Consider the following 17,508-nt stretch of genomic DNA (forward strand, 5'->3'; position numbering starts at 1 on the left):
TGTTTTAGCAGATGTCCCAAGACTTTCTGTTCACTCCTCTGCTGAGCTCTCCAGTGCAAATGCTTTAAATCTTTTTCTGTTCTTGCTGGTAGGATACGTAAACAGCCCTTTCCCAGTTCTTTCATGCATCTTCTCTTTGCTGCTCTTCTTAAAGTCCTGGAAGGGGAATCATGTCCTAAGATGCATCTGTAGGTTCTTTTTGTTTCTTTTAGGTTTTGGAGAAGCTTGGAACTGCATAGCAGGGCTGTGACTGGATAGCGTACACTATCCAAATTAGAATAAAAAGTGTGCTGTAGTCCACCCACTGAAACCTTCTTGTTTCCATAATCCATTGGCAATGGTCATCTACTTGAAGTAGAAGCAAGGAAAAAAACAGGGCCAGATTTAAGGCCCCTTCAAGTTTTATACTGATCAGTTTGCTGGTATCAAAATCAGTAAAATCTGTATCTTGATAGGAACAGCTGGAATTGAAAAGTCCCTTAAACTTCATAGGTGGCCTGGGTACACAGAGAAGTAAATGAAGTCAAATATCACACACATGAAATAACTACAGTGAATGCTGCTGCTAGTCTCTGCTTCAAGAGGAGTTAAGATTCTACCTTTACTTTTATTTACTTCTTTTAAAAAGAAGATTTTTTACAAAACTTTCTGTGGAACTTGTAATCCCTTGTAAGGCTGAAGGCTTGGAAGCCTGGCTTTATTTCTGTCTTACTACATTCTACAGAATCTTCCAGAGGCTGAGAAATTTCTCTAGGCTCTGATCGTCAGTATAACCCTACGTTAATTTTTACTGGAATTACGAAGTAGGGACTTTATCTTGACCAACAGGAGCAATGCAAATAGGGTTCCTCTCTCAGCCTATGGACTCTGTAGGTGCTGCTCAGCTTGTCTGCTTACCAGGGAGAGCTACAGAATACTGGACATCTCCTTCAGTGCTTATTTTGCAAATCAACTCCAGGATGTTTGTTTCTTACATAAAAACTGCAAGGTATTTACTCAAGAAATGTAAAAGTTATATATTTTATACATTGTATGAAAGTTGCATATGCATTTTGAGACTCATTCATTTCAGAACAATCATTTTAATTGCAGGTATTAACTATCAGTAATAATTTGGCCTTCTGACTGAGAATTACAGAAATTCTCTGTTAACTGTCTGCCTTACAGCAAAACATGCTTCCTGCTAATAAATTACTCTGACAGTAAGTACTGAAGTGTATTTTTAAGTGCTTTGGGTTATTAGGAACATTACAGAGTGCTTTGGAATGTTCACACTCCTTACAGGCCTTCCTCTGCTCTGCCTGAAGAATTTGTCTCAAATGAGACTGTGCCTCCTGTGAGCCCTGGGAAAGTGCTGGGATCCCATTCCCTGGCCCATGAGGATTAATTTCCTCTTCCTTGGGAGAATGGGAACTGCATTCGGGAGCACTGCAAGCTGCCACCTCCATGGCCTGTTTCTTGGTTGGAGAGGATCAAAGTGGACGAAGCTTTGACCATCCAACAGTAAAACTGGTTCCTATCTCACCTCCTGCCTTGCTGCCCTGCATTGCATGTGTGGGCATCCCCAGGGGCCCCTGTTCCCAGTCCCCACAGAGCAGAGCAGGATCGCTGCGGTGACGGGGCCGAGGACAGTGCCCGTCCCCAGTGCAGCTGTAGGGCAGCGAGGCTGAACCATCAAGTGGGTGATGCTGGGGCTCTGGCCCACCAGGGGTTTCACATCCACCTGGTTCCAGCCCAGGCATTTGGACTGAAGGCCCAAGAGCCAGTGGAATGTATTACAGCTATTCCTACAGTTTTCCTGTTCAGCTGAAAGGAATCCACTCAATGCCCTCCAAGACTGGCTCATGTTGCAGAGCCACATACCGTATGTGGGGACAGATGGGAGATGCCTTTCAGAAGTGCTCTTGAACTGAAATGTCACTGTAGATCACAGTGAGCAGTCAGTGGGACACAGCCAGGCTGGCAAAGGGACAGGCTTCCCAGAGCCATATTTAATGTGGGGACTACTCTGAAAAGCTTTGTAGTCCTCTAAATAGGTTTTTTGTTTCAGCCATTGTGCCTGCAAACCCGACTCCAAATATCTGGCTTTAATTTCTTGGATCCAGTAAGTTACATTGCTTGGAGAATAGGAATGCAAAGAAGGCTGATGGTATGTGCTGATTTCAAATAGATCTGGGTTACAGTTGTGTTGGGTTAGTGTGGCAGGATTTTGGTCGTGCGTGGCTTCTGGGGTTGGTTCTGTGAGATGCTTCCAGAAGTTTTGCCCATATCTGACATCCAATGCCAGCCATCTCCAGGATGGATGAATCTCTGGCCAAGGCCAAGCCCAGCAGCCACCACGATAGTGCCATGGGATAATAGATTTAAGAAGTGAAGAAAAGCTGTACCATTGCAGCCAGAGAGAGGAGTGGGAATATGTGAGAGGAGCAACTCTGCAGGCACCAAGGTCAGTGGAGAAGGAGAGGCAGGAGGTGCTCCGGGCACAGGAGCAGAGATTCCCCTGCAGCACCTGGTGCAGAGCATGGGGAGGCAGCTGAGCCCCTGCAGCCCAGGGAGGTCCATAAGGAAGCCTGTATTCCCCTGCATCCCAGGGAGGTCCATAGGGCAGCCTGGATCCCCCTGCAGCCCAGAGGGGTCCATAAGGAAGCCTGTATTCCCCTGCATCCCAGGGAAGTCCATAGGGCAGCCTGGATCCCCCTGCAGCCCAGAGGGGTCCATAAGGAAGCCTGTATTCCCCTGCATCCCAGGGAAGTCCATAGGGCAGCCTGCATCCCCCTGCAGCCCAGGGAGGTCTGTAAGGGAGCCTGTACCCCCCTGCAGCTCAGGGAGGTCCATAGGGCAGCCTGGATCCCCCTGCATCCCGGAGGGGTCCATAGGGCAGCCTGGATCCCCCTGCAGCCCAGGGAGGTCCATAGTCAGCCTGGATCCCCCTGCAGCCCAGGGAGGTCCATAGGGCAGCCTGCATCCCCCTGCAGCCCAGGGAGGTCCATAGTCAGCCTGGATCCCCCTGCAGCCCCTGGTGCAGGAGGTCCATAGTCAGCCTGGATCCCCCTGCAGCCCAGGGAGAACTCCACGCTGGAGCAGGTGCCTGCCAAAGGAGGCTGTGACCCCATGGGAAGCCTGTCCTGAGGGGGCTCCTGGCAGCATCTGTGGGCAGTCAGTGGAGAGAGGAGCCCCTCTGGAGCAGGTTTGCTGGCAGGACTTGTGACCCACATTGGAGCAGTTCATGAAGAACTGCAGCCCGAGGGAAGGATGCCTGTTGGGGAAGTTCATGGAGGACTTTCGCCCGTGGGAGGGACCCCAGGGTGGAACAGGAGAAGAGTGTGAGGGGTCCCCTCCCTGAGGGCGAAGGAGCGGCGGAGACAAAAGTGTGGTGACTGACCACAGTTCCCATTCCTCTTCCCCCTGTGCTGCTGGAGAGGAGGAGGTAGAAAATTCGGGAATGTAGTTGAGCCCGGGAAGAAGAGAGGAGTAAAGGGGAATTGTTCTAAGATACCTTTATTTCTCATTACCCTGCTCAGATTTGATTGGCAATAAATTAAATAATTTCCTCAGCGCGGCCGCCCCCGGCAGCCGGCGAAGGAAGGCCGGGAGAGGGCGCTGGTGGCGGGGAAATGCCCGGGGAGGCCGCGGAGATCGGGACCCAGGGAGTGCCAGGCTCCACAGGGATGCTGTTACTCGCGGCGGGCCTCTGCCGCTCAAGAGCCGCTCCAGCTCTCGTCTGCACACAAAATTTGTATTGCATTATTTACATATATTATATTAGTGCAGCAAATGTCTTAGGGCTGGGTGTGTAAAGATAGGGAGGCCACACTCTTTCCAGTGGATCCCAGTGACAGGAGCAATGGGTACTCACGAAGCACAGGGAGTTCCATCTGAATATGAGGAAAAAATTCTCTATTGCACGGGTGACAGAGCACTGGAACAGACTGCCCAGATAGGCTGTGGAGTCTGCTTCCCTGGAGACACTCAAAACCCACCTTGGTGCAATCCTCTGCAGCCTGTTTCTGCTCTAGCAGAGGGGCTGGACAGGGTGGTCTCCAGAGGTCCCCTCCAACCCCAACCACTCCGTGATTCTGTGATTGTGACCAGTACCCAGAGAGTCCTGCTGCTGCAGACAGAAGACGACAAAGGTGTGCTGATGGTGATGATAAACATTAGAACACTCGAGGCAGCTCTAAGTTCATAAATGGGAAGAGGAAAAATTGTGGCTGGCACATCTGCTATGTAGATAAAGGGCCTTCTTGCTTGACGTGCAGCAGCACAGGCTTCACCATGCTTGGGCTGGGAACAGACATGCAGACGAAAATGCTGAGCATGGTTTTTTTCCCTGGGATATATTGCAGTGTGACGTTTATCTTCTGCACCCCAAGTATCAGCTGTTTGTACAGGAAATTTTCCACTTTGATTTCCCAGGAAGCCAGGCTCTGCCTCAGGACTGGGTGGTTTCCTGTAACTACAGGATCATTGTTGGAGGGATGGGGTCTGTTCCAGCTTCACCGTGTTCCTCAGTGGCACAAGACAGGTATACTTAAAAACTAAGCCTGACTTTTTCCTCCTTCACCCTCATTGCTCAACTGTCTGTACTTTGGCTCCAGTGAGGTCACCTCACTGCTTTGCCAGTAAATTTTCCACCAGAGCAGTTAAATTTCTAACTTGGAGGAAAAACAAGGGGTTGGAGAAATGTGGGGAAACCATGAAGCACTTGGACAATAACTTCAACAAAAGCCAGGCCTCTGGGACATGTCACACAAATGCCAGCACAGACACATTTCCTCCTCCCCAATGTTATTTCAGAACTACCTGAAAGACATATGTAAGATAGTGTGAATGCCAGTGCATTCACTTTCACTTAGTCTTTCATTCCTGTTTTGAGGCAAGACAGATTTAGCTAGAGAAAACAAAAGCCAGCAGGAATCAGAGGAGCTTAACTGCATGGCTAGAAGTTGTGTGTATTAGCAGGAGAGCTGGGTCTTTTGTTGGAATGAACATATGTCTCTCCTCCCTCTGCAATGCCTGCTGTCCCCTGGGACGTCCTGCTTTCTTGCCTGTTAGTCCCCAGTGTCACTTTCCTTTGAGCCTTTGACAGGAAGGCTGTCAGCCCACAGCAAGAACCTGCTCTGTGCTATGAGCTAATTGTGGCTCTGCCCTTGACGTTCCTTGGGGCACAAGGCGAGTTCATCTGTGGATATAAATGTTCCCCCACACCCAGTTTTAAAATGGGGAGGAGATGCCTTTCTCCACTTCCCCCATGGGATTTTGAGAGCCCTGCTCCTTGCAGGCTCCCACTTGTCCCAGGCACACAGAGCCTGTTGGGCATCTGACCATCTGCCCGAGCAAAGGCCGGGTTTGTTTGCTCCCTGCTGGCTGCCGGGGCAGGGCTGTGCCGCGTGTGCCGAACAGCCAGCCCTGGCTGCGTGTTTGCACAAACAGATGCAGTGGGCTCTGCTTTGACAAGGGTATTTTTAAATCCAAACGCTTGTCAAGCCAGCTGTTCTACAAGGGAGTTGAAGGGCACTGCCAAAGCTGAGCGCCAGTAGAGACAACGTACCCAGCAATTTGGAAATAAAGGACCTCTATTTGTAAGAGTTGAGTAAGGCACTTCATGGCCCCAAAGACAAGGTACTGTCTTCTCCGTGCTCTCAGAAGGAATAACTCTATTCACTGGCATAGTGGTAGCTCTTCCCAGGAGAGCTGCTTTGGGGATTTGGGTGGGTTTTGTTTCTTTAACTGTGAGGAGCTGGGCTATGATGCCATGGCTGGGCTGGTGTCTGTCATGCAACCAAAAAACTGCTCCAACCTGTCACCTTGGTAGTCAGGTGCTGGTTCTGTCCAACTACTTGTCAAACTCAACATGCTGGAGGTGTTGTCTGCTGGCACAGTGTGGCAGTTAAAATACATGGGTTACATTTTTGGCTATGGGACAATGACATTTGGAAATTCCATTCCCAAATCTGTGCTTGGGGGAGAGAATGGCTCTGAAGAAAAGCACATATCCCATGGCCCTGTGGGCATCAATACCAACGTGCAGACCTGAGCATACACCAAGGGAGGGAGGAGGTTGAGACACATGGGACACCTGGCCATGCCTGCTGTGCCATGCCACAGCAGGGCTCTGCAAGGCAGCACGGGGCTTTCCTGGGCCAGTGCTCAGCAGCAAAGCCCTCCCGGCAGCTGCTAGTGCCCGTAGGGCAAAGGAAACAGCCACAGGGCTCTTGTAGCAGTGGTGAGGGTGCAAGGCACGCCGGTGTGTCACAGGATGTGCTGGCACCCCACCCGTCCCTGTCCCCAGTGCCCCGGCATTACTGAGCTGGGTGGGGGGAGCTGCTGGCCATGGCTGGGCCATGGCTGGTGCTACACCCCTGGCACAGGCTGTCCTGTGCTGCCACTCAATGTGACACAGCCTGAGGTGGGAAAGGTAATTTTTACCCCCTCTCAAGCAATGCCATAGGAAGGGGGTGGGTTGTTTAATTGTTTTTCCTCCTCTCACATTCCTGGAAAGAGAGGCCAGCTCAAGGCAGGCGCTGTGGAGCAGGACCATGAGTCAAGAGGGTTGGGCTCACCGCCTGCCTCTCCCTGGGGTTCCTGGGGAGCTGGGCCAAGTCACAGCCCTGTGAGACACTTGGCTTAGAGCTGAACCACATGGCCAGAACTGCTAACCTTGTTTCGGGTTTCTCCTTAGCTTGAGCCCACGTTGCCTGTCCAGCACCAACTGTGCTCAGAGCTGGCTTGGGCTGCTGGTACCTTGTGGCCTTACACATCAGACCCTGAGGGACTGGAGACTTTGCTGGAGGCAAGGCTTCCCTTCAGCATAGGCCGGGATGGCAATTCCTTCTCCTCCCCAGGCCACAGCAGCTCTTGCTCACAGGATTGCCTCTCACCATGGGGCAGAAGCTCCCACTGGATGCTCTGGGATACCTTACACTCAGTCCATGAAAACCTGCATCTTTGTGCAAGAACACTTAGTCAATGAGTGGAAGAGTTACATACAATCCCTTTTATGTCATAGGGACCAAAACCTGTATCCTCTCTGCCTCAACTTTCACTGCCAGGCATAAGATGTTCTGCAGAAAGGCGCTTTCTGCCAAAATGTTGAAGTGCTACTGCTTCAGAAAGAGAAATGAAGTATTTGTTGGCCCAGAGAAAAAGCTTCTCTACTGACCAAACACCACTGCATCCCTTGGAGAGAGGCCTGGGTTCTCTCAGCCCTGCTCCAATTTCACAAACAAGAGCAAAGCACATGCTAGAGAACAAATGGGATCTGGATCTCCTCTCCCTCTTGTGAGTGCTGTTATCATTAGATAACAGCAGAGGCCCAAGTCATTCTTTCCTTCTCATCTGATCTTGTCTCTGGAGAATGCAGATTAAGAGGCTCAAGCGGTCTTAACGCCCACATTTGTGGAAGGCCAGAGTCCTTGGCCTCTCTCGGGTTCACACCTGCTGCTGTACACACCAGGACACTCTGGGGAGCCTGTAATCAGATTTTCCTGATTTCAGCACAAGCTGCCCAAATCCCATGACAGAAGCTTATGGTTTAAAGATTCCTGGCACTCTGCTGTACCAAATAAGGTTTGACATTGCAGCATCCTACATCGTATGTCAGCAGAGATTTCTTCATGTGATCCAAACCCTCTGAATGCTGTGTGCAGAATGGAATGGAGAGGCTTCCTCCATCTTCTTTATCTTTTCAGTTTACAGTCTTCTCTGCTGCCTTCACTCTGATGAACCACGTCCTGAAATCACACAGCTCCCTCAGATAGTAATTTCAGATAAACTCTGAGTTCCTGGTGGGAGCACTCCCTTAGGCAGGAGAACCACCTTGACTGAATTCACCAAAGGAAATTGGGAGTTCTGTCATTATTTCAAAGTCACATTAGAAAAGACTTCATTTTCATTTACTTATTGCTGTGTCCCCACCTGCTGTGAAATATTACTATGGTGCTTAATTTCATCTTCACCAATTTTTATGCTTTTTATTCTTTCAAAGATCTAAGCAAGTTGAGCTTGGGGAAGACTCTACTTTGAGATGGGTTGTGTGATCTACTGCAGGACCATCTTCTGGTAAGACAAGCTGCAAGGGCCCTGGCATGTGTCGTTTTACCTCTAAGACCTCTTCTTCCCCTCCCCTTTGCAGACACACACACAGATCCCCTTTTTCACAAGCCCTCCTTACCACCTGCTTTCTCATGTGGTACAAAGACTCTTTGCCCTGGAAAAGGTTTCCTTTGCAGGGCCAGGGCACATCACTGTTTCCTGTTGGCCTGACACCTCTCTGCCCATGCAGACACCAGGGTGGAGCCTCACTCCTTGTGTTACCATCAGGTTTGGGTCTCTTCAAGTGCTCCTCTGTGTGCAGACCATGCAGACAAAGCACTGCCAGTGTGACCCCTCACAGACTCTCTGGGCACCTCTGTGTGGGTCACGCTCCCTGCGTCAAGGGCAGGCATTCCCCAGCAACACACCATGAGACACTTTTTCCTAGCATGGGCTAGAAGCCCAATGTTTCATGTGACTCCAGAGGCTGAGGCAATGGACACGTGTCTCTGTGTTAATCCAGCCCTGGAGACCAGCCCCACCCCAGGAGCTCAGAACACAGCCAAGCACCCTTTGGATTCAGGCTCCAGATCTCAGAGGATCAGACTTAAATGACTGGCTCCAAGCACTGTGATTCCAGAGAAGCTCCCTTATGGACCTGCAAGTGACCACTGCCAGCAAGCACCACCGGCAGGCAGGGGCTCATGGCCAGGCAAAGCTGGGCTGGGGTTACCAGACCCCTGCCAGCCAGGGCTGCAGACCTGATGCTTCAGAGAGCATTGGCTTCGAAGGCAGTGCTCATCCCTCTCCATCTGCTGAAACAAGCTGACAAAGGAGAGAAGGAATTTAGCACTATATGGAATCTGGCTGTCCTGAAAGGCAAGAGAGAAAAAAACCCAGAGACAGAAATAGAGTGATCAGTAATCATGCCTTTAATAGCTTGTAAATTTTTTTTTTAATTCCAGGCAACTAAGATGTACGTTTGTTGTGTGTATCTGACATCTGAAAAAAACCAAGACCACAATCAGTTCTGTTTCTTCCCTTTTCTAAAGCACATAAATTAAAGTATCAGTCACCTCAATATACAACAGTTTAATGAAAGAAAAGGGCTTGCTCTGTTTTTACAATTCAGTGTCACCTGTTACCTGAAGCATTAGATAGAGTTTTAGCTAGAGAACTTTCTTACAGCAAATAGGAAAACTCAGAACTTAGGCTGTCCAGAAAAATTCAAGAAATTTCCACTCCCTGCTTTCAAACTCCACTTCCTACTAAAGCATCAGAATAACATTTTCCTGTTAGAAAACAAAAGACCCCAAAAACTCTTCAAAAACACCAGGGAAACAGTCTGTACCATAGAGCTTATTAAACTCAAAACATTTATGGTGCAACAACCTCCTCTTCCACAACTTTAACACTGAACCTGAATTCAGGTCAGGATGAACAAGGGCAGAAAATGCCAAACTACAGGTGGCCTTTGGTGCCTGTTGCTGCTCAGTGGCCTCCCAGGCTCAGCATCCAGTAAATGCTCTCAGCTATGGCAGCACCTGCAGGCTCAGGGACCTCAGCCCACGCCGTAAATCTGGCTGAGGCCTTTTCATGATTGCCTTACTGAACTTAGCTCAACCCCGCCTCACACAGCCAGGACTGGAATTTATATGGAAAGACTCTAGGGACCCTCCTCTTACTCTGATTCTGAGGCTCAGCCCTTGTCACAATTCAGCCAAGCAGCTGTGGCTGCCACCCAGTATTCTTGACCGTGGATGGCTTCTGTAGGTTAGGATCACTTTATCAGCAATACAGCATGGCCTTTGGTGGAGGGGTGTTGCCCTTGCCTTTTCCCATTACGGGGCACGTGAGCACTGTGTCCATGGGGCTGCTCCTCATGAGACTGCAGGGAGCTGGTAGGAAAAGCCTGTGCTCTAGCACAAGATAGATCACACACAGGGAAATGGGAGTTAGGCAGAAACAGCTCAGATGGCTGATATATCCATCCATTCCCTAGCACTGAATAGAAAACCTCTGATCTAGGGGTGGGGGGAAAGGATGAAAGAACACAAAATGAAGCAAAAACGTGACCTTTACTGCTTTTTCATCTTCCATAGTTTTGACTAAAGAACCTGACCTATAAGTGCAGCTAACTCCAGAGACCAATGTACTCTTTCACAGTCTTGTGTGTGTGCAGCGCTAGAACCAAGTCACAACTACAGGTGTGAAGGAACAATGTCACAGTCCTCAGGAGACCTGCTCTGTGCACTTGCCAGTGCTTGAGTTTGCTGATAGAGTTAAGCAAAGAGGTTCATTCTTCTTGAGCACAAAAACTTCTGTCAAACCAGCTTCTATTACAGAGAGATTCTAAACTGACATAAATAATTATAATCTTGATTAAAAATAATATATTATTCTAGATTTTTTGGTTTTTTAGTTCTCATGTAAAACCCCTATACTCTTGACATCTAGGAACAAAGACAAAATAAAAACCAGGCACTTGCTGTGCCTTCTCAAGCACTATTGTGGTGTTTAAGGGACACAGAGGAACTTGTCAACTGGATTAATGCCTACAGTGGAAAACAAGAGGTGTTCTTCATGCCGTTGGCTTTTTCAAGTCTCGGATTTGCTTAATCAGGTAGTTCTTCTCATCAGTGAATTGTTCATCGTCCGTCCTTTCTTTCTGGAAATTGCTCAGAAACTCAATTAGCTTGGGTTGGTTTTTCAACAGGATCTCCACAATAGGCTGTGTTTTGTTTGGACTGGCCACAAAAACCTAACATGCAAACAAAATCAGGCACAGAGAGACAGCAAGGGGGTGGGGACAGAGAGAGAGAGAGAGAGAGAGATAGAGGAACATCAGTCACAACATCCCCACAAGTTACAGGCAGATCCTCTACTGCTACACACCTTGTTCCAGGGCAGTCAGACAGGAGTTCAAACATGTTGGTTCCACAGCAAACTGAAGCAAAACTATGCCTGTGTGTTTCCCTTTCACTTTGGTCTTTGGTGATGAAAGCTTTTGACTGTAAATCCAGCTGTTGAGAGGGAGCTATCAATCCTCAGCCTCTTCCCACCCACAAGACAAATACACAGAAATTAATTATCAGGAGAACGGAAAAGCTTTGTGTCAGTATTGATATCATTTCCGTATTAAACCAGGCCTAAAATTAGACTTGCCAGCTTTGTTTTGGTTTGGAAAATTATGTCAGAGGCCTCACTTCCCTCTGCCTAATCCATTCATGGGAGCATGGAAACTTACAGCAGCAGGAGCAGGAGGATTGTGGTGTGCCCAGCACCTTTGCAGTCCTTGCTGACCAGAGGAGGGTGGCATTGCAGTATGGTGAGGTGAGACACAGATACTCACCTGGCACAGCCAGCCCAGCACTGTGGCTTACTGGCCTTCTTCAATGCTCTGATTTTTCCTACTATAATCACTAAAGCTGCAGCTCTGAACATGACTCCTCATGCCACAGTGCTGTTCCTTTAACATTTTCTCTGGGTGAAGTGCAAAGCTAAGGCTGGTTGCAAAGGCCAACAGTGAAAGGCTCTTTCAGGGACCCCGGGATGGCACAGAGATGGGGCTCTCTTTCCTGGATGTGGGTCAGGAGGGGCAGGTGGGGCGTGGGGCTCACAGTGGGAGCACACGTGCAGCGCCCCGGCCGCCCCGGGAGCAGCTCCCACATCTGGCTGGCTCCGAGGTTTCCATGGCTGGGCAACAAACACCGCCCGAGCGCTTGTGCAACGACAGAAATAACTCCAGTTAGTCTCTGCCCCATGAGAAGAAATTAAGGATGGACAGAGCTGGAAATCCTCCAGTTTCCCTCCAAGCCTGTCCAAAGCAGAATGAAAACAAACATCTGCTGACAGCACAGAATGGCATGTTGTCCTGCCGAGCACAGGCAGCACCACCGCTGGCTCCCGGTCTGGGGCTCTTCTGCAGGTCCTTTTGTCTCCCCTGAGATTGTGCCCACAGGAAAACCTGGGCCACATCCAGCTGCTCGGGGAGGAGCTGTGACACCTGATGAGAACCACACACACTCTGTCCTGGGGGGCTGTGCTAAGACAACACCTGGTAGAGGCTGGGGCAGGGCTTGGGCTGCACCCACCGCTAGGCCTCATACTCCAAAATCAGAGGATGTTATACAAGTGGTGGGGAAAGTGCCACATCAGGGGAACATGTGGAAGGAGTGGGGTTCAACACACACCAACAGTATCCCACTGAGAACTTCTGCCCAAACAGGAAACTAGAAGTACTTTTTCATTTCACAAAGGTGAGACAAAGCATCTGCTCTTAAACCCTGGCATCCTGATGCTAGAGTAATCTTAATCTGTGTCTATGTTTTTCTCTCCCCTGGATCCCTCCTCCTCAGGCTTCTCCTACAAGTCCCTGCTTCAAAGTACTTTGCCCTTTGCTGTGCAGGAAGAGCTGCAACCTCTGCCATGCTGGGTGAACACTTCCCAAGTGCATTACAAAGTTTTCCTTGATCTGGTGTCCAGGCCATGGTCCCAGTGACAATACACTATCTACAGTTATTCACAAAGGCCTCCACCTTGCCCTTGTCTAATTTCCCTGAGCTATCATCTTAAATGATTCCCACTTGCTACCTAAAACTTCTCAAGTCCAGCACTAACAGCCTCCAAGGATCCTTTTTGAGCAGCCCCTTTCCTGCACAATGCCCAAAGTACTCACAGGGCAGCCTCCTACCAGGGGCACACCTGCCTGGGATGTTGCTGTGAACTGGGATGGCCAGTTCACAGCAACAGCTGCAGCATCAGAAAGCAGCATCTCCTCCTTTGCAAATAACTTTGATACACTGCTATTGATGCATTGGTTCCCCTCAGACTGGGAGAAAAAGGGTTTGGGGATGTAAATATGAACGTGCTTTACAGCTTTCCACTCTTGCTTTATCTACACGAATCTTGACATCTCCTGAGCATGGACATGTGGCTCTGGATGAGGCTGCAGCACTTCATGCTCTCAGCTGGAGCAGGCCCAGGATGCAGCTCCCTGTGTGCTGACCTACAGCAGGTGATCATGCTGATGGAAGCTGGATACTTCCAGGAGTTGGACTATGATAAGCCCCCAGTCATCTGGATGAGCTGCCATGGGGAAAAGCAGGATGTAAGCCTACAGGCAGGGATTTACACATCTTCATAAGAAATTTTTATTTTGGAGTTCAGTTCACCCTTGGTGATGAGGAGAAGAAGCCGTGATATACACTGGCAAGACCCACATGCTCAGAAATCATGTGATGACAATGCAAATGGAAGCCATCAAAGAAGGCCTGGCCTTGAAGTGCTGAACATCTTCCTTCAATGAATATTAGGCCTCCCTAATATTTATCTGAAGGGTGACTCTCAAAATGAAGAAATCTAAATAATTCTTGTTGTAAAAGCTCTCTGCTCTGCAAACAGGACTGGAAGGTAGGTGGTAAACCTAGTAAGTAGTATTTCATATTGCACCCACCACTGGTATTACCATAGCAAATAATAAAGAACTTAGTTTCATAGAAGCCATCACATCCTGTTTATCTTCCTGCTCAACTATTTATAGATTACAATCTTCCCCTTGCAAAACTGGCAAAGTGAACATTCAAACAAAGATCATCTCAGCTGCCAGTCTTGCTCAGTGTCAACAGGGACTAGTAAAGAGAGAATGCTCAAGGACCAGAAAATTCCTGAAATGTTATTCAATACTTTGGCTAAGCAAACAAAATCAATTCTGTCAGTATCAACTGACCAGTTTCACAGAGCCCAGGAGCAGGACCACCACGAGACTTTATGTTAGAAAGGGTCCCCCTCATTCAGAACTCTGTATTGGCATAGAGAAGGAGATCAATCCCTAAAACCAGAAACATTATTAATGCTATCTGCAACATTTCAACTAAAATGAAGTTGGATCAAACCACAGAGAACTTGGTTTCACCTGTGGTTTTATTATGAAAAGATATATGCTCTAGAGCACTAAATTCAGATGGATGAGAGAGACAGAGACCCAAAATAAAGACAGTACCCATATAAAAATTCCAACTCTAAATATAGCTGTCTCCAAACAGAGAAAGCTCCATTTCATAAGTATTTGCAAAAGACCTGGAATGAAAATCAACTCTAAAGCTTATAAAGTTACTGAAAGTGGAATAGTTGTTACCTTCTCCATTAAAAGTCTTAATGTATTTCTTCAAACAAACATCAAAATTACTTGACCAGAGAATTTGACCTTATTTCCTTACAATTAATAACCAGGCATTACAACCTTCTGGGGCAAGAGCAGAGCAAGAGCAATTACAGGATGCCCTGGACTGAGCATTTTAGGACTTGCTCTGGGGTCACGCACGATGTCACTGTCAGGACACTGCACACACAGAACACACAAGGTTCATGCTGCTTACAGAACAATGCTTCACGTAATAATCCTTGTCCTTTAGATTATCCAGCTGAGAAACAGAGAGGACACATCCCCATAAACACGGCCTCAGCTTTGTACCAAGAGCAGACTGTCAGTATGGTCAAATTATGTGAGGCTGTTTGCAAAGCAAGCTGCAGGAGGTAGCTCGTAATGTGCACGAAAGAGAATGGAAAAATGAAACTGAGGTCACAAAACACAATGTACCCATTCTATTTTTAGATTTAAACAGTAAAATATATCTTGCTAAATGTCCCCTTAAGAGCAAGAAAGTCATATAATCCCAGCTCACTGCTACAGGGTGTTTTCCTCAAAATCAGCAAATTGTTTATGTGAAATCTAAGAGAGCTGTTCCTATCCTTTGTTTTTGAATATGTGAGGTCAGAGGAATCCCTGCACCACATTCACATAGGTCTGAAAGATACAGCCCGCCCTACAGACAGACAAACTTGAAGGAGGCTCCACTAATGGAACACATCCCAAACCCACCAGAGGAGCTGGAGAGCCCTTCCCAGTATTTGATCCCCAAAGTGTGTGCACTTGAGACCAACACCTCTCCACTGAAATCACTACAGAGAAGAGCCAGTGACTCTCAAAGCCCACAGCTCTGAGTGATCCCCTCAGATTATTTATGAAGGAGGAGGGAAGGGGTGAGGTCTGTTAGCTTTTCCTCATGATTGAACACACTGTGTAATCCTTATGCACACGTTGCCTGGGACATCCAGTTTTACAAAGCAGCTGCAGACCTTTAGGATGCTGCTGCAAGGCAGAAGGTCCATTTTTTTTCAGGCAAAAGAAGAGAAGGGGCTGGAATTAGGAGGAATATCAACCATCTCCTAAGTGGAGAATGGAAAAAGGCACTCCAAGTGGGCACTCTGTCTTCATTTTCCCACTCACAGTAAGTCGAGTGAATTAAATATTCTCAGAGCTTGGGGGTATTGGCATTTTCAACCACAAAATGTTCCTCCAAAATAAGTTTGCACTAGAAGTGGTCATCACTTTCATCTCTATCTCACAGTTTCAAATCTCCAATAATTAGAAATTGCCTCAGGCAGTAAGAGTCATAAGCCTTTTTTTGGGTCAGCTGGAGCACGGGAACGTTGGAATCTGGATGCTTACAAAACAAACACTTTTTCATTTCAACTGTGTCTAACTGGTAAAACATCTAAATCAGGTAATTTAAACCTAAATCTTTTGGCAGCTCAGACAGAGCAGCAAGTATCCCCTTCTCAGCAGACCTTTCATTCCAAATCACTGTGGTTAGTCTACTGTAATTTCAGCCAGGACTGCATAAGTATTTTGCAAGCATAATTTTAAAATGCAGGCACAGTTCAAAATTTATGAGATTAGAAGCTGAGGACAAGATTCCTCTCCCAAGTACATTAACATGGAATTCTACAGCTGACAAAAGAACTGGGCTGAGGGACACAAAACCAGAAACAGGAGTCAGGAACACTGCAGAACTGGGCACAAAAAAAAAAAACAACTTAAAGACAAAGCCAATCTTTACATACGTAAGGATTTCAGTAGAATTTAGAATTCCAATTTTTAATCCTCAAGAATTTAGAACTCAATTTAAGAAGTGAAATCAGGGAAAAGATCTTCTCTGACCCTCTCTACAAAGCTAATTCACAATGCAATTTCCTGTAACAAACCCTATAAAGACCCTTCCCCCTGGGGAGGAGCTGGATGCAGCTGCATCCAGGCAACCCAGATCCTCAGTGAGAGGGATCCTATAAGTGGAGCTGCTGCACCTCTACAGTTACTCTATAGTGTGCTGCTGGAGGTTGTGAATGAGCAATTTCCAGCTGATCAGGTTCTGCTCTGAGTCTGCAGCTCCTCACCATGAGCCCTGTGCATGTGAGGCAGTGTGAAGAATGCCATGGGAATGCCCTGGCCCCCTCAAGTGCTGCTGACTGGCACCACTGGAAAAGACCCACAGAGGTGTGTGAGGACAGAGTTTGGCCCTTTGAACTGAAGAGACACAACACCACTGTTGCTCATGGCTTGTTCTGCTGGCAGTCCAAGGTCCAAACATTATTTCCACATGGCAGCAACTGCAAGTGGTCAAGCAAGGATGAGCCTGCAACATCCCCACTCTAATTGGTAATGGGATGCAACACACTGGAAGGGAGGAATGGGAAGGCAGAATAGGAGGAACAGCAATGTGTGACATGGTTGCACACTGGGATCCTTTTACATTATTCCAAGTCCTTTTAAATGTCTCCTAAAATAAGTGAAATCAGCCTTCCCAAGGCCTAGTCCATGCCTATCATTAATTCAAAAATTCAGCAACAGCAACTCATGTCCTTCATAAATAAAAATCTTGCATTTATTTACAGAGTGGCTAAGAAACCCAAATCCTCTGATACCTTCTCTCCACTGGCATCTCAAAGGCTGCAAGTGTCTGGAGCCAGACTGCTTGCTTATCTTGGAGCCACACACCTCCTGATAAGGAGGAGGAGTACAAGTTACTCACAGTGGTTCAGCTAACTGGAGTAAGTCAGCAAGGGAACAGCTTACCAAGCCACTTATTTCATGAAAGGAATTTTCTTTTAATCCTCCTTGAAGATTTTTTTTTCTTTTACAAAACTAAAAGCTTTTTGAAGAAGCTGCACATTCTCTAAGTCTCCACACTGAAGATCTGAAAGCTTTTTTCCCAAATCAGAAATGGCAAAAGTACAATATTTAACAGGTCACTCTGAATTTGTGGAGGGTGTTGTAACCTCTTCTCACAGTCATTTGGTGTTATCTGGTATCTTTCTTAGCCAGCTTAGGGAAGGAATATCCTTAGAGGCCCAAAATTCCTCTTCTGATAATCATTAACAACTCTATTTATAGTTTGAAATTAACATGTTCATTCCAAATTAGAGTTAGTTTTGCATAACAATCTGACTCACCCTCTGTTTCAGAACAGAGAACTCTTTTGATAGGAAAATTGTAAACTTCTAACTTATCAAAATTGATCACCATGAAAAAAGGGACACTGGTTGGGCCTGGTAATTTTTTAACTCTGCAATAATGTCACTGCAAAATGATGGAAGGATAAAACTCATTTCAAGCTCAGATTTACTAAACCTTTC

At 47.4% G+C, this 17,508-nt stretch overlaps 1 protein-coding gene across 4 annotated transcripts in view; it reads right to left on the reverse strand.

Moving 5' to 3' along the window:
- Positions 1-8,943: 8,943 nt before the first annotated feature.
- The window catches only part of CAB39L (calcium binding protein 39 like), a 43,736-nt gene continuing 35,171 nt past the window's right edge, over positions 8,944-17,508 (reverse strand). For all 4 annotated transcript variants that reach the window (XM_058018670.1, XM_058018671.1, XM_058018669.1 and 1 more), the window contains one exon: positions 8,944-10,795. In XM_058018670.1, coding sequence (XP_057874653.1) covers positions 10,616-10,795 — 180 coding nt within the window. In that variant the 3' untranslated portion in view covers positions 8,944-10,615. The remainder of the gene's footprint in view (positions 10,796-17,508) is intronic.

This window comes from Melospiza georgiana, chromosome 2, assembly GCF_028018845.1.
Source record: "Melospiza georgiana isolate bMelGeo1 chromosome 2, bMelGeo1.pri, whole genome shotgun sequence".
NCBI lineage: Eukaryota > Metazoa > Chordata > Aves > Passeriformes > Passerellidae > Melospiza > Melospiza georgiana.